The following is a 17,700-nucleotide window of genomic DNA, read 5'->3' on the forward strand; positions in this document are numbered from 1 at the left end:
AAGCATGTCAGAAGGACACTTTTTGGTCAACTGTTTGTATCTTTCCCAAGCTTCATAGAGAGATTCACCTTCTTTCTGTCTGAAGGTTTGAACATCAGCTCTAAGCTTGCTCAGCTTTTGAGGAGGAAAGTACTTGGCTAAGAAAGCCGTGACCAGCTTATCCCAAGAGTTCAGGCTGTCTTTGGGTTGAGAATCCAACCATAATCTAGCTCTGTCTCTTACAGCAAAAGGGAAAAGCATGAGCCTGTAGACTTCAGGATCTATTCCATTAGTCTTAACAGTATCACATATCTGCAAGAATTCAGTCAAGAACTGAAAAGGATCTTCAGATGGAAGTCCATGAAACTTGCAGTTCTGTTGCATCAGAGAAACTAATTGAGGTTTCAGCTCAAAGTTGTTTGCTCCAATGGCAGGAATGGAGATGCTTCTTCCATGTAAATTGGAATTAGGTGCAGTAAAGTCACCAAGCATCTTCCTTACATTATTATTATTTTTGGCTGCCATCTCCTTTTCCTGTTCGAAAATTCCTGAGAGGTTGTCTCTGGATTGTTGTATTTTAGCTTCTCTTAATTTTTTCTTCAGAGTCCTTTCAGGTTCTGGATCTGCTTTAACAAGAATGTTCTTGTCATTGCTCCTGCTCATATGACAAAGAAGAAGGCACAGAAAAATAATAATAATAGAGATTCTCTTTACCACAGTATAGAGGTTCCCTTATGTGAGTAGAAGAAAAGAGGAAGAAATTCGAACACAGATAGAAGAGGGGGTTCGAATTTGGTGATGATGTGAGGAAGAGATGTTAGTTAATGAATGAATAAATAGAATAGGATGAGAGAGAAGGAGGGAATTTTCGAAAATTATTTTGAAAAAGAGTTAGTGATTTTTGAAAAATGGTTTTTGAAAAATGTTTAGTAATTTTTTTTTCGAAAAAAATTTTTTTTTTTTCGAAAATTTTTGAAATTAAAAATAAAAATAATTAGTTAATTAAAAAGAAATTTTTGAAAAAGGGGGAGATATTTTCGAAAATTGAGAGAGAGAGTTAGTTAGGTGGTTTTGCAAAAGTTAAGAAACAAACAAAAAGTTAGTTAGTTAGTTGAAACAAATTTTGAAAAGATAAGAAGTTAGGAAGTTAGAAAAGATATTTTGAAAAGATATTTTTGAAAAAGATAAGATAAGAAGATATTTTTGAAAAGATATGATAGGAATTAGTTTTTGAAAAATATTTGATTTTTAAAATCACAATTAATGACTTGATTCATAAGAAATCACAAGATATGATTCTAGAACTTAAAGTTTGAATCTTTCTTAACAAGCAAGTAACAAACTTCAAATTTTTGAATCAAAACATTAATTGATTATGTTATTTTCGAAAATTTGATATAAAAATAAGAAAAAGATTTTTTGAAAAATAATTTTTTGAATTTTCGAAAATAACTAAGAATTTTGAAAAAGATTTGATTTTTGAAAAAGATTTTGAAAAAGATAAGATTTTCAAATTGAAAATTTGATTTGACTTATAAGAAACAACTTGATTTTAAAAATTTTTGAAAAAGTCAATCCAAATTTTCGAATTTGAGGAGAGAAAAAGGGAAAGATATTTTTTTTTTTTTGAATTTTTATGAAAAACATGAAAATTATGCAATGCATGAAATTTTTAGATCAAAACAATGAATGCATGCAAGAATGCTATGAATGTCAAGATGAACACCAAGAACACTATGAATGTCATGATGAACATCAAGAACATATTTTTGAAAAATTTTTAATGCAAAGAAAATATGCAAGACACCAAACTTAGAAATCTTTCATGTTTAGACTCTAAGAAACGAAAAATGCATATGAAAAACATGAAAAGACACAAAACAAAAAATCATCAAGATCAAACAAGAAGACTTACCAAGAACAACTTGAAGATCATGAAGAACACCATGAATGCATGAAATTTTCGAAAAATGCAAGATGCATATGCAAGTGACACCAAACTTATAATGTGACTCAAGACTCAAACAAGAAACAGAAAATATTTTTGATTTTTATGATTTTCTAATTTTTTTGGATTTTTATTTTATATTTTTCGAAAATTATATGAAAAAGAAAAATAAGGATTCCAAAATTTTTAATATGAATTCCAGGAATCTTGCATTGTTAGTCTAAAGCTTCAGTCCAGGAATTAGACATGGCTCACTAACCAGCCAAGCTTTCAAAGAAAGCTCCAGTCCAAAACACTAGACATGGCCAATGGCCAGCCAAGCTTTAGCATGTAAATCAGAAACAGTAGCAGGTGGATTAACTCCAACTAGCTTGCTCTTGATAGCAAATTGCTGCCTCAGTCCAAATAAATTTATACATGGCTTTACAGCCAGCCAGGCTTCACATGCTTCATGAAACACTAAAATTCATTCTTAAAAATCTTGAATAAATTTTTGAAAACATTTTTATTTTTTTCGAAAACATAAGAGAGATTTTTGAAAATATTTTTGAAAGATTTTTGAAAAGAAAATAAAATAAAAAGAAAATTACCTAATCTGAGCAACAAGATGAACCGTCAGTTGTCCAAACTCAAACAATCCCCGGCAACGGCGCCAAAAACTTGGTGCACGAAATTGTGATCTCCAGGCTCGAACAATCCCTGGTAATGGCTCCAAAGCTTGGTGCTTTGATCTTAATACATAATTGTCACAACTTCGATACAACTGACCAGCAAGTGCACTGGGTCGTCCAAGTAATACCTTACGTGAGTAAGGGTCGAATCCCACGGAGATTGTTGGTATGAAGCAAGCTATGGTCACCTTGCAAATCTCAGTCAGGCGGATTTAAACATGATACTTTATTAGATTAAAATAAACAATAAAAGGGATAGAGATACTTATGTAGATTCATTGGCAGGAATTTCAGATAAGCGAATGGAGATGCTTTTCGTTCCTCTGAACCTCTGCTTTCCTGCTATCTTCATCCAATCAGTCTTACTCCTTTCCATGGCTGGCTTTATGTGATACATCACCACTGTCAATGGCTACTTTCGGTCATCTCACGGGAAAATGATCCAATGCCCTGTCACGGCACGGCTAATCGTCCGGAGGCATCACCCTTGCCAGTGGCTTCATCTTATCCTCTCAGTGAATAATATGCTCACGCACCCTGTCACGGCACGGCTATTCATCTGTCGGTTCTCGATCATGCTGGAATAGGATTTACTATCCTTTTGCGTCTGTCACTAACGCCCTGCAATCGCGAGTTAGGAGCTCGTCACAGTCATTCAATCATGGAATCCTACTCGGAATACCACGGACAAGGTTTAGACTTTTCGGATTCTCTTGAATGCCGCCATCATTCTAGCTTACGCCACGAAGATTCTGGTTAGGAGATCTAAGAGATACTCATTCTAGCTTGATTCATGTAGAACAGAAGTGTTTGTCAGGCACGCGTTCATAAGGGAGAAGGATGATGAGCGTCACACATAATCATCACCTTCATCACGTTCTTGGGTGCGAATGGATATCTTAGAAGAGAAATAAGAAGAATTGAATAGAAAACAGTAGTACTTTGCATTAATCTTTGAGGAACAGCAGAGCTCCACACCTTAATCTATGGAGTGTAGAAACTCTACCGTTGAAAATACATAAGTGAAGGTCCAGGCATGGCCGAGATGGCCAGCCCCCTTGATCTAAGAACAATGCGTTCAAAGATGATCCTAAGATCCTAAGGTAATCCAAAGATCCAAAGATGATCAAAAGATGGTCAAAAAGACCAGTAAAAGGTCCTATTTATAATAAACTAGTCACTAGGGTTTACATGAGTAAGTAATTGATGCATAAATCCACTTCCGAGGCCCACTTGGTGTGTGTTTGGGCTGAGCTTAAGTGTTGCACGTGCAGAGGCCATTTGTGGAGTTGAACGCCAGTTTCTGTGCCAGTTTGGGCATTCAACTCTGGTTTTGGATCCTTTTCTGGCGCTGGACGCCAGATTTGGGCAGAAGGCTGGCGTTGAACGCCAGTTTACGTCGTCAATTCTTGGCCAAAGTATGAACTATTATATATTTCTGGAAAGCCCTGGATGTCTACTTTCCAACGCAATTGGAAACGCGCCATTTCGAGTTCTGTAGCTCCAGAAAATCCACTTTGAGTGCAGGGAGGTCAGAATCCAACAGCATCAGCAGTCCTTTTTCAACCTCTGAATCTGATTTCTGCTCAAGTCCCTCAATTTCAGCCAGAAAATACCTGAAATCACAGGAAAACACACAAACTCATAGTAAAGTCCAGAAATGTGAATTTAACATAAAAACTAATGAAAACATCCCTAAAAGTAACTAGATCCTACTAAAAACATACTAAAAACAATGTCAAAAAGCGTATAAATTATCTGCTCATCATCAAGCTTCTTGGAAGAGGGCTTTATGATTCTACATTCTCATGGACTTCCAACATCTCCTAGGTCTTCAACCACTCCTTCCGGCTCAATTATCTTAACTTCCTCCCCTTGTGGCAATTCTTGCTTCAACTCCTCTTCTTCACCTTGAAGCTCTAAACTCACTCCCTCACTATGCTCCTTGGTTGCTTCTCCACATTCGTCAATAGGAGTGCCTTGGTTGCTTAGGCTTAGTTGGGAGGAGGCCATATTGCTAACGCTTCCACTAGGATAGCCATCTTGGCTCCTAGCTCTTTAAACTCCTTTTACATCCCCTCTTGTTACCTTTGGAGTTGAGAGTCAAGATCTCTTAGTTCTAGCGTGAGGGCTTCATCAGGGGATGGTGGTGAAAGAGAGGGTTCATTGTTTGAGGGAAAGGCGTTGTAGCTGGAAGGTGGCTCATATTGGTAAGGGTATGGAGTTGGTGTATATTGAGATAGTTCTTGAGAGTAGTTGTGTTGGAATTATGGTGGTTCTATGTATGGTTCATATGGCTCATAAGGTGGTTGGTAGGGTGGATAAGGATTGGGGCCATATGGAGGTGTTTGGTGGTATGGGGCTTGTGAGCAAGGTGGTTCAAAATTATGTTGAGGGGGTGATTCATAGGCATGTGGTGGTGGTTGTTGACAATCACAATAAGGATCACCACATCCATTAGATTGATATGCATTAGGATGAGAGTTATACCCATAAGAATCCGGAGGTTGTTGTTGCCAAGAAGGGTGATCAATCCCTTGAGGCTCCTCCCACCTTTGATTGTTCCATCCTTGATGCATATTGTCATTATAGTTCCCATTTCCTACAATATAATTTGAACCAAACTCAGAGCCAAAGTGGTGAGAATTCATAGTGGCAAGAGAAAATAAAACAAATACTAATAAGAACTAATAAAAACTAACTCCTAAAACAAGAAAAAACTAGCAAAGAAGCATATTAACATATATACAATAGCCAATAACATAACACCATTGCAACTCCCCGACAACTGCGCCATTAATTTGATACAAAAATTGTTGTCGGTCTAGATTTTCTTCTTAAAGAAAGGAATTACTTCGTTGTAAGCATAGCTCCAAACCAACAAACAACTTTCAAATCAAATTAAATTTATGGATTTGTCACAAGTACAAACCCCAATAAGAATTAACCGAAGTATTTAGACTCCGGGTCGTCTCACAAGGAATTTCAATGAAATGGTCAATTATTGGCTATGAAGGAACAAAGGGGGTTTGGTTGATAAAAGGGGCAATAACATAAATGACAAGAAAAGTAAAGAGAGCAATTAAAGAAAGCAATTAATAAAGAGAGACATTCGTGGCAAGGTTTGAGATCATGGGCTTTCTATCCTAGTCATTAATCATAACAATAATTAACAAGAATTTATCTTATTTTGTCATCCCCAATGTTGGAAGAAGGTGTAAGTTATCTTCTATTACAGAAAGTCAAACAAGACTAGTTAACCTAAAATCAAAAATCCTAATTAACTCACTAATTGAATTAGCAAGAGATTAGAGTAATTGAAAATGATATTAACTAACAACTCTAGATCACCAATCTAAATTAGGTATTAATGACTCAAGATTGTCCAATTACTCTTCCCAAGCCAAGAATGCTCAAAATCTACTCTAAAGCCCAACCAAGCATTTTGTCAAACACTTAGTGGGTAATAAAAGAAAGCATAATAAATGTGCAAGAATAATAAATCTACCAACTACCAATTGCAAGAAAAGTAAATCAACAACTCAAATCATCAATAAAGAAACATCAACTATCAAATCTCATTAAAAGAAAATCCAAATCCAACATGAGTTCATCATCACAAAAGAGAGCAAAAAGGGAAATTAACACTACAAATCATGAGAATGAAAGAGTAGAAGCATGAAATTGTAAAGAGAACAAGATGAAAACATGTAATTGAACCTAAATCTAGAAGAGATTAACCTAACCTAATTCTAGAGAGAAGAGGGATCTTCTCTCTCTAGAAACTAACCTACATGATGCTAAAACCGTAAACAATTGCTCTTCCCTTGCCCAAGCTTGAATTCTGCATGAAATAGCATTAGAAATAAGTTGGGTTGGGCCCAAAATGCTCTACAAATCGTTGGCCATGATTTCACTTTAGTGAATCATGCTGCTCCATCGGCGCGCACATATACAGTGCACGTGCGTGTCCCTTAACGCAAAGCAACTATGGTAAATTTTATATTATTTTGAAGCTCCAGATGTTAGCTTTCCAATGCAACTAGAACTGCCTCATTTGGACCTCTGTAGCTCAAGTTATGGTCGATTGAGTGCGAGGAGGTCAGGCTTGACAACTTTGTGGTTCCTTCATTTCTTCATGGGTTCTCCCACTTTGCATACTTTTCTCCTCACTTCTTCCATCCAATACTTGCCTTATGAACCTGAAATCACTCAGCAAACACATCAAGACATCGAATAGAATTAAAGTGAATTGAATTTAGCTATTTTAAGGCCTAAAAAGCATGTTTTCACATTTAAGCACAAATCTAGGAAAAATTACAAAACCATGCTTTTTCATTGAATAAATGTGAGAAAATGTGATAAAATCCCCCAAATTAAGCACAAGATAAACCACAAAATTGGGGTTTATCAAAAAACCACTCAATTTTGCACAAGATAAACTATAAAATAGTGGTTTATCATCATGCCTTCATTCAAAGAAAACAAAAAGGGAAAACCCTAGCTAGCCTCCACCGCCGCCGAACGGAGTGACCTGCTGCCACCGTCTGTGGCTGTCCGAGGAGTCTCACTTTGTACTGTCGGTGTTATCCAAGTCAAATCCCCTGTTTGATGTCTTCTTCCTCACTCGGCGCCCATCCTCCGTCGGATTCGTCCTGCTCGCCGTCGTCTTGTCGCCGTCGTCTTGTCGTCATTGTCTCGAAGGTCAGTGGCTTTGGTGTGCACCTGTTCTTCGATTTCATTTTATTCTCTGAATCTCTGTTCTGAAATCAACAAATTATTGAATGATTATAGGGTTTTATGTTTTGTTGAAATCGTTGAATGATTATTTTATTTTTGGGTTCTGGCTTTATTGTACTGCTGCTGCTTTGTGTTTTTGTAAAATTTGTAGATGATTATTTGATTATTTAGCTCAGGGTTGTGTGTTTTGTGTTTTGTGTTTTAGATTACATAGAAAAAAAACCAATTACTTAAAACACTTGCACACAAACATGCCCAGAAAAAATAACAGCTTCCCAATGGATCCTTCGTTGGGTCCTTCCCCTGTTCTCAGAACCTTGGTTGTAATCATGGTAAGTCTCTAAACTAATTCATTAATATATGTAATTTAAAACCCTAATCCCAAATTGCATGCGACCCATATATAATTAATTTTATCATACAATTGATCCTATTTTTAATACGTCTTTTCACATAATTTTTTTATTTTGTCTAAATCTTATATTTTTTTTATTTGTCTTATGTTGCAATATTCTTTTTAGAGTCAATAAAAATCAATGTCTCAAATTTTAAATTATAGAAATTATGATACTATGTTATAAAATTATTTTTTCTAATAATTTAAGCTCATAAAAAAGGCATATGAATGGGATAAAACTATCTTAAATTTGCTGCATATGATATCTGGTTTAGAAAACAACAATAAAATGATGAGATAACCACAGATTTGTTGAAATAGGAGTGTTCACGAAGAAGATCGTACAAGTTTTAAGCAATCATGACATGGGACCGATGTATATTATTCATATTCTAAATTCTTCAACCTGAAACTCAAAATCCGCAAATAAAAATTAGTATATGAATTTTTCCGAAATAAAATAATAACAATATATTTTTTTCTGATAAAAGTATTATGTGTATTACTATACACGTATATATTATGGATTTTTCTGATACATATATTATGGGTATTATTATATATATATATATTTTGTAATTACAGAAAGGCATGGATTCAGATCTTATTTTCATATCTTTTTTTACTCAGTATATTTTGGATTGACAGTATTTATGATGTAGAATAAGTGTTTTATTTTCAAGTCAAATCTTTTTTTCATTTTTTAAGTTATCAAGACAGATTTTTTCTTCTTTTGGATTATGGAGGATATGTAATTTTGGATGCAGTCTAATTTTAAAATGATTTACCCAAATATATACCTCTTCTTAGTTGCTATAAAAGCCTAGAATGTATGGTCCTATACTCTTACCATACATACTTGCTAGAATTTACGCTTGCTCTTATTTTTTTTTTCTAGAAAAAAACTAGATAGGCGATATGATTTGTTAGAGATAATTGCACCGCCAAAAGAATGCTGGAAGATTCATGTCAGAATAAACAGACTCTGGTCTTTACCGAAATTCAAAAACCCCAAATCCAATAGCTCCATTGAAATGGTGTTAATGGATGAGCAGGTACTTCTAATTTATTCATCCACACAATTATTTTTCTGTTTTTATACACATAGTCCCACATTTGTATGATCCTCACTCTCATAATTATTACAATTTCAATCTCAACAGTTTTATGCTTATCTTGGGACTATTCAATTAAAAACTGAACAAGAATAAAACCCAATTGTATATTTCCCTGCAAGAAAACGTAAAATTTTTATTATAAAAAAAATTTTGCAGTCAAAAAGAGATTTAATATATATAAAATAAATTTATCTTTAATCTGATAAGTCATGTCACAATAAGATCCCCGTCTTGCTTGCAGCTTATATATATCTAAAAAAAAGTATTGCATTTTATTTTGAAGTATTTTATTTCATAAATTTTTTAGGTAATTCAGTATATGTCCTTATTAAGAGTCAATTTAAAGAAAAAGAATTCAATCCAAATACTAAGTCTTTCAATAAGTGTGCGTGGAGAACTAGCACGCATATGTATAGAAAAGAACAAAATCTAGGTGAAAAATATAAAACTAACTCTTCCTTTTAAAAAAAAGTGTACACTAGAAAAAAAAAATAAAAAATTTTGACTATCGGACATGAGGAATTATAAGGGAAAAGCGAAACAAGGGCTCCAAAGAGTGAGGGGTATTTAGCCAATAAAGAGGGAGATTTGGGGGACTTTTAGCAAAATTTTCATAAATAGTTATATAAAATTATAAATTTTAATATACATGATTAAGAGAAAAATAATAAAGGCATTACTAACGCATATGCATGATTGTCATTAATCTTAACCCTCTTCTACATAATACTTAATGTTCATGCATGATTGTCATCACACATTTTTGCTTTCTAATATCTATGGTTAAAAAAAAATAATTAAAAATTTTCTCAACCTGTTTTTCATGAATTGCGTGAAAAAAAAAGTGTCGTACAAAAATTTTATACTCAAGTGAAAGTCACTAAACAATAAAATCAGTCGTTTAAAATTAAATATTTTAATTATTCTTTCAATATATAGTTAAATATATGTTTAAAATATAACAGTAGTATATATTAAAGTATTAAATATTTGAATCTATTATATGTATATTCTTCCTTTTGGGTGAATATAAATCTGTTATTAATGCTTAATACTTAATATTTTATATTTAAATCATATTTTTAATTTATTCAGTTATAACTATTGAAAGAAATATTTTATATAAATTTTGTTTGTTTATTTAGTTGGACTTTATTTGTACTGTGTGTAGAAAGTGAATAATAAAATTTTATACTTTGTGAAAAAATAGGGAACAACTATGCATGCTTCTGTAGGTGAGGATGTGATATTTGTGTTCGAATCATTGATATCGGAGAGAACTGTGTATATTTTTACATACTTTGGAGTTAGCAACAACTGTGGGTTGTATCGCACAACATCGCATCAATTTCGGTTGTTTTTTCAAGAGAGAACTACTGTCTTACCCTCTTTCTGTGATGCAATACCGTTATATGGTATTAAGTTGGTTCCTAAATTATGGGATACTCTCTTTTGGTTGGTAAGTGTATAATTTATGGCAAGTACACAAGTTGATTTTTCTTCTGTAATTATGACAAAATATCACTAAAACGTGTGATTTGTGCACAATTTTCTGTTTGATATTTATTTAAGACGTTGCTGGAGTTATGACCGGTGTAGAGGGTGAGAGAAAATATGTGAAAGATGACAAACTTATTGACATGATAGTCATTCATATTGAGAATGACGGGTGTATTTTTTTCCAACAACCCTTACTCAGCAATTAATATGTTTATATAAGTAATTTTTTATTTTCTAAATAATTTGTATTTTCTCTACAATTTAAAGCTTAATATTATTGTTTTTGAAGAGATGGTGGACCGGATCAAGGATCTTGTGGCATCGGGCAATCAACAACTGCCAGTGGTTATTTTTCAATTTACAAAAGTAAAAAATGCTGGAGGTATGTGAAAATTTGATTATTATCAAATGATTATATCTTATTGTCACTATTTCTACTAATTATTGAGATGCGAAAAGAGTTAACACTCTCTTTCAGTGATAAAAAATTAATAGTTTGTGTGTGAATTGTTGAAATGAGATAGCAGACTAATAGTAATAAGAATTTTATGTATAACGATTTTAAATATTTATAACTTTAAATGTATTACGATTAATATTATTATTATTATGATTCTTTTAATATAAATATTTATTATATTTGATTAGTTATTTATGTTTTCATTTAATAATCATATATAATAAATTAATTAGTTACTAGGGTTATAATTTAATTGTGTCGTTTTATTGTCATATTTTATTAGAATAGATTTATTTTCTAACGGCAAAATATTGTGAATATTAGGACTCACATTTCTATATGTTACGAAGGAGAGATACATTTTTTTTTATGTTTTGTTCATTTTTATGTTCAATGCAGTGAATTGTTTAATTTTTTTTAAGTTAACCATTATTAACAAGTATTTGCTCAGACACTATTAAGTTATTATTATTTTAATTAGTATTTTTTTATTGTACGTTGTATATATTCCGATTACTTATGTATACTTTTTCAACAGTTTCAATTTATATATAAATTTATGTAGTAGAATTATTTTTTATTTTGGTAAGCTATAATTAAATAATTGTTACTTATAGTTTACCGTTTGGAATATTATTAGACTCATGTTATATAGTTTCAGTGCGAATTAAATTACATGAGAATGTTTAATATTAAATAAATATTTATTTATTTATTATCATTATTAATATATTAAAAAATATTAATGTAAGGACTAATTCACTTTTTTATAATATGCTTTTTATAAATTATATATAATAAGGATTATTTTTGTGTGTTTAATATAAAAATAATATTTTATAATTAATGTATTTTTCTTAAAATAATTTCTAAATTATTCTGTATTCAATTTATGATTGAGAATCTATTATCAAAATAGAAATGTAATACAAAAAAATTTATAAAAGTTAATAAATATTAGAGTTGAGTAGAAAAAAATTTAAAAATATAATGTATTGATTCGGAGATCAAATAGTGACTTATGAATTTTCGGTTAGATACTGGGTGACTCAAGAAAGATTGTTAATAGAAGGAAAGTTATGCCATCAATTTTTTATATAGTAAGAACAGTTGAGATAAGTAAAGATTTTTTTAAATATCATTGAAAATATTCTTTTTTTTTTTAATTTCTAAAATTTAATTAATTGAAGTGATACAAACTATTAGTATATAAAAGTGGATAGACGAAGTATCACCAGTTTTTAATTTCTTTTAATTGTAAATCCTATGTTGAATTACTCAAGAATTAATTAATCAATATATAATTTTAAGCTATATTTTTATTATTATATAATACTTTTTATTATTTTATATTTGCATTAAATATTTTTTTTATAGCTCATTGCTAAAATAAAAAGTTTTACTAATTAATTAGGTTCACAGTAGATTATAATTATTTTTTTAAATCTAAGGACATTTTTGGTTACTTTTCATTCGATAATTCTTCTGTCATGTATAATTGTACAACTCATTTAAGCAATGATTGTTGTATATAGGTACCAATATTATACAAAACATTATGTATGTTACTAGACTCTTGATAAATCCAGATGTTCCTGAGACTATGATGCTTCGAAAAAGGTATTGTATCAATATTGTGAATTATTTATGGTTGTACATATTGACTGTATTTTTGTGGCGTCGTGATTGATAAGTAGCGTGTACTATAGAGAGATCTCGTAGTACCTGTCTGTGATTACTAGCAAATCGGTGTATGCTGATGAAGATGAAGTTTTATATTCCACTGAGAGGAAGATAATTAAGGAGTTACGTGCGGCTGCAGATGTGAATGCTTTATAGAAAACTACTTTTTTATGTTTGGTTCATTTTTTTTTTAACTTTCAAACTGTTCCTATGTAGGTTGGATTCTATGTTATTCTGACCATTGTTCTTGATGTTGAACTCGTTCCAAATTGGTGGTATAAATCATATATTTTCAGCGTGAAGGCAAAAGTTAATGCGGATATATACTTCTGCGATGGCTGTAATAGAGACGTGAATAATGTGGTTGACAGATATGACTCTAATTAGACTTATTTGTGCAATCTTTTTATAAAAAAATAATATAATTATGTAATTGATTATGTCTTTTTTTAATTTATTTAGCAATATCTGACTTAATACCAATAATTATTATAAACAAAAACTCTTTAGTTTATGGATATATGGTCTAGACACACACAAAAATGGCAAACAAAGATAGAGTACACAAAAAAACTTCATATACCTATAACAATTTTATACCAAAGTCTCCTCTGCTGGACCAAAATCTAGAAAAATGATAAGCCTAAAAAAATTGTGTTTGAGCATCTAAATTATGTTGAATATAATTTTTATGATTTTGTTGTAACTAAAGGGTGACAGGCCAAGTGTTAATTGATGTTTTTGAATAAAAAAAATAGGTATAAGTTGAATTTGTTGGTTTTTTATGGTACTGCTACAACAAATTTTGTTGTGTTCGATAAGGAAGTCGTAGCTCTATTCGGATGGACCTGTACTGAGATGGTGAAAGAGTTGAATGTATGTGAAGCCATTTCGTTGATCACGTTATGATTGTCAATCAGAGATGTTTGTTTATTTAACATGATAAAAATATAAAATTTTGGGTGTAGGAAAAAGCGGAAGCAAGCAGAGATCCTACTGGTTTTAATGAGTTTTTCCTTGATAAGGAGTTTCTATTCAAAGTCGAAGTAGAAACTACTGGATGGTATGATTCTTATGATGTATCGGTGATAAGTTCTGATTCTACCATTTTAGCGAGGTGGAGGGACATTCAAGGCCCGGTAAAATCTGGTGTACCCCCTGCTGATCCTGTTAACCCTGTTCAGGTATAATTTTTTTTTTTTTTGTTGATTTTAGACTATGTATATTAAGGCTTAATTTGCCAAATATGAGGTGTTATTTATTTATTTTTTCATTGTTTTTCTATGTAGCCTCGAGGTGAAGATGGATGTTCTGTTTGTGATGAGTCACCTGATCTAATCGTGGACAATTTGTCTACTACTAAAAGACCTGTTGTTAGGGTATTCATTTAGTCTTCACTTATATGGCCTCTTTTATATTTCAGATTTCATTTTTTGGTTAAAATCTTAATTATACTTTTTTGTTTTGTTTTGTTTGAAGAGCCTGTTGAATGAGTTTAATATGTCTGGTGCTCCTTCTATTAAAAAGTAGTTGCTGTGAAACATGAGATTTTTCATGTAATGAAAATAAAGGAGCATGTTTTGAAGGTTTGGTGGAGTCTTAACTATAGCTATTGTCTATTAAAAAAACTGATACTATTTAAATTTTAAGATATTTTAAATTGAACAATTGTTGTTTTGATTTATTTAATTATCTATATTTTTGGGCATGCTAATAACACTAGAAGTATTTTCTTCTTATTTTGATACAAGTGAAACATGACTCTAATATATAAGTCAATAATTATGGGTATTATTAACATATTTTATATATATATACTATTTTAGACGTTATTTATTGTTGATTAATGAAATTCTTTAGAATAGAGATTTTTTTACTAATGGAATATGAGTCAGTAATTGTGTCTGCTATTTTTAAGCTCTTTATTTATTTTTAACCATCGTTTTAGATTTTAATTTTTTTTAAAATCAGTAATAATGAAATTTTATTGATGCTAGATAAAAAAGGCATATGAATGGGATAAAACTATCTTAAATTTGCTGTGTATGATGCTTGGTTTAGAAAACAACAATAAAAGAATGAAATGACCACAAATTTGTTGAAATAGGAGTGATTCACGAAGAAGATGACACAAATTTTAAGCAATCATGACATGGGACCGATATATATTATTCATATTCTAAATTCTTCAACCTAAAACTCAAAATCCACAAATAAAAATTAATATATGGATTTTTTCGAAATAAAATAATAACAATATATAAAAAGTACTTTTAATTTATTATTAATTAGTCATTGAACATTAAATTATCAAATAAAAAATATTAATAAATAAGAGTAATTACTGAATGATAGTGATTGTTAGGGTGTTGGTGTTGTATGCTGCTGTCGCTCACTAAAGTAGGTTACATTATATTTATGACTCCATAAATGGAAAATTTTTTATTTCGCTCAAAAAAGGAAACTTTTGATTTGAAATAAAATAATTTCTTTGATTCTTTTCAACAAATTATAACATATACACATTAAAATTTTAGCACAACTCTACAATTACATATAATTATCATATTCAGTATTTGATATTTGATTATTAAATATTTTTAAAGGTGTTATTGTTGCACATTGCACCACATCTTTATGTAAGTTTTTTTTTTCGTTTCAAATAAATTTTTTAAGTGTCGATTAATCTTCTATTGATTAGTGTTTTCATTTTATTTTGTTCAACTTCTTTGCAATCTTACTTTTTTTCGGTTCACATGTTATAAACTTATTAACTTAGTAATTGAAAATAAATAATATTTGTATAATTGTTAAATATTTAAAAAATATTAAGACTATTATGCAGTCTCTAAAAGCGCTGTTACTACACAATATACTATATTTTATGCAAGTTTCATATGTTTTATATAAGTATCATTTTCTTTTATTAGATAGATTAAAGTTTTTTAATTTGGATACTAATTTTTATTATTCATTTAATCTAATTATCCAAAAAAATATTATATTATTTATAAAATAAATTTAAAAATTACATGTCACGGAAAACATGCAGTACTACCTTTTAAAAGTATATTATTATTATTATTATTGAAACATACCACAAAGTTGTATTTAATTTTTAATACGTAATCCAATTTTTAATATTTAAATTTTAAATGACTAAAATTATTATATGTTGAATATTTTTTCCTTAACTAATTTTTATTTGTTATACGTTGATTAAAAAAATATGATTTATTAATCACTTCTAAATTCAAATTTAAAAATTGTTGTGTATGAGGGTATATTTTTAATTAATTATTTAAAAATATATAATATAAAAATTAATTTGCTTAAGATAGTTATATTTAAATTGGTTTGGCTTATATATATATACCCCTTTTAATTAGATTATTAATTTGTGAATTAAAAGTTACTGTTAATATATTTTTACATATTTAAAAATTAAGTTTTTTACTTTTTAGGTAAAAAATGATATCTCATAAATTAATCAATCAATAATCAGTATTGTAAGTTAATGGATATTTAAAATTTAACTTCAAGATAAGTATTAAAATTTAAAAATTTGTATTCGTAGTTCATTGTTACGGGACAAGTACATTGTAGATAAGTGACTTAACAACGATAATGTATCCCACTCCAGTCACACAATTTAAGGTTGCAAGGTTAAGACGAAGGATAATTTTGGCAAGAAAACGAAAAAGACTTGATGATAATAAGTCTGCTTTTTTTGTGCTTCTATAAGTGTTCTTGTGAAACTTTTTTAATTTTTATTTTTTTATGAGAAATACAGTTTAAACTATCATCATTGTTGAGAATATTAGCGAAAATAGTTTGTACTATACATAATTTTTTAGATATTTTAATTTAGTGATTGAAAAACTGTAAATAACTATTCATCTTTATAATTTTTTTTAAATTCATATTTAATAAGTTATAAATTACATAAAAATTATGCAATCTTCAAATCTTCATGTACTATTTAAGTTAATTAATTATTTAATATTATTTAAGATATATTCTGTCATAATTTAAAATAATATATTATTTAATCTAAATTAATACATAAAACTCTATACTAATTGGAAAAATATAAAATTCGATGCTTTTGTGTAGATCTATTCAAGTCGATTTAAATAAATTAAAATTTTAAAATTATATTTAAAATTAGAGTTTTATTTATTATTTAAATTGAATTGTATTTATTTTTAAGTCATGACCGAGTATATTTTAAATAATATGATATGGATACTTATTGATTTAGTTTAATAATTTAAAAAATAATTCAATAAAACTAAATCAATACAAAAAAATTTTAACTACGAAAGTATACTACTAAAATTGTATAAAATCAAATATGAGATTAGTTAATTGAATAATTATTATTTGTTTCATTTATTTTTCTTGACTTAACAGTGTCGAAGAGCAACAATAATACAAATTTTGACGTACATAAAAATGTACATCATATTACTACAAGTCAAAGAACAGTGTGTCAAGAAACTGGTACCTCATTTAATATTCTCAGTTTACAATCCAGTGAAGATAAAGGTGACATTTTTCTCACTATAATTGACTCATATTTATCTAAATTTAATTTATATCAGTTTAATGACAAAAAATTTTTATATATTTCTCATTACTCATTCATAGGGAAGTAACTATCTGTGTATGGTGTACACTGTGCCTCGCATGGAATTGGACAAGAAAATACTCCTCCTAATTATGTAAGACCTTCTACATCAGAGATAAGATCTAAATCTTTAACTCTACGGACGGATCCCTCACTGACAAGAACTCCACTGTCCATGTTAACAAATAGTATGTATAATTAGTGATTGCCAAATGATTCATACACCAATATTTAACAAAAAGTATACTTAATCGGAAATCATTTATATAACATAGATTTATTACAATTCTAGCATACTCCGGTGTACAAGGACCCGCCAATAATCTAACGGAAGTCGTTCCACAAAATCAGTTTCCATCACACTGCAGTTCCCACAGATCGTGCCTAACAGAAAGGTAATTTAGAAAAGATGATCATTATTATATTCTTTTCTTTCCTATAGTGTCTAATGTTTAATGGAATAAAATTGAACTTTTTGTAAAGAAGTTCTACTATAATTGGGGTGCAGAAAAGATAATCTTTCTCTGTTGTTGCTTCGGTGGCTATTAATTTGGCACAATTTTATGAAGAT

General features: G+C 29.9%; 1 protein-coding gene and 1 non-coding gene across 2 annotated transcripts; both read left to right on the forward strand.

Annotated features, from left to right (window-relative positions):
- Nucleotides 1-108, forward strand: LOC148550978 (small nucleolar RNA R71). The gene has a single exon (XR_015893803.1). It is a non-coding gene; the product is annotated as a small nucleolar RNA R71 (small nucleolar RNA).
- Nucleotides 109-10,072: 9,964 nt separating this feature from the next.
- LOC107607044 (uncharacterized) lies at nucleotides 10,073-14,026 on the forward strand. Its single transcript, XM_088494686.1, has 9 exons — nucleotides 10,073-10,268; nucleotides 10,426-10,524; nucleotides 12,349-12,433; nucleotides 12,556-12,637; nucleotides 12,713-12,771; nucleotides 13,255-13,372; nucleotides 13,465-13,680; nucleotides 13,786-13,875; nucleotides 13,976-14,026. Exons 1-9 carry the CDS (start codon nucleotides 10,073-10,075, stop codon nucleotides 14,024-14,026), a joined length of 996 nt encoding a protein of 331 aa, XP_088350812.1.
- Nucleotides 14,027-17,700: the final 3,674 nt, after the last annotated feature.

This window comes from Arachis ipaensis, chromosome B7 (assembly GCF_059453495.1).
Source record: "Arachis ipaensis isolate K30076 ecotype BB chromosome B7, ASM5945349v1, whole genome shotgun sequence".
In the NCBI taxonomy this organism is placed as follows: Eukaryota; Viridiplantae; Streptophyta; class Magnoliopsida; order Fabales; family Fabaceae; genus Arachis; species Arachis ipaensis.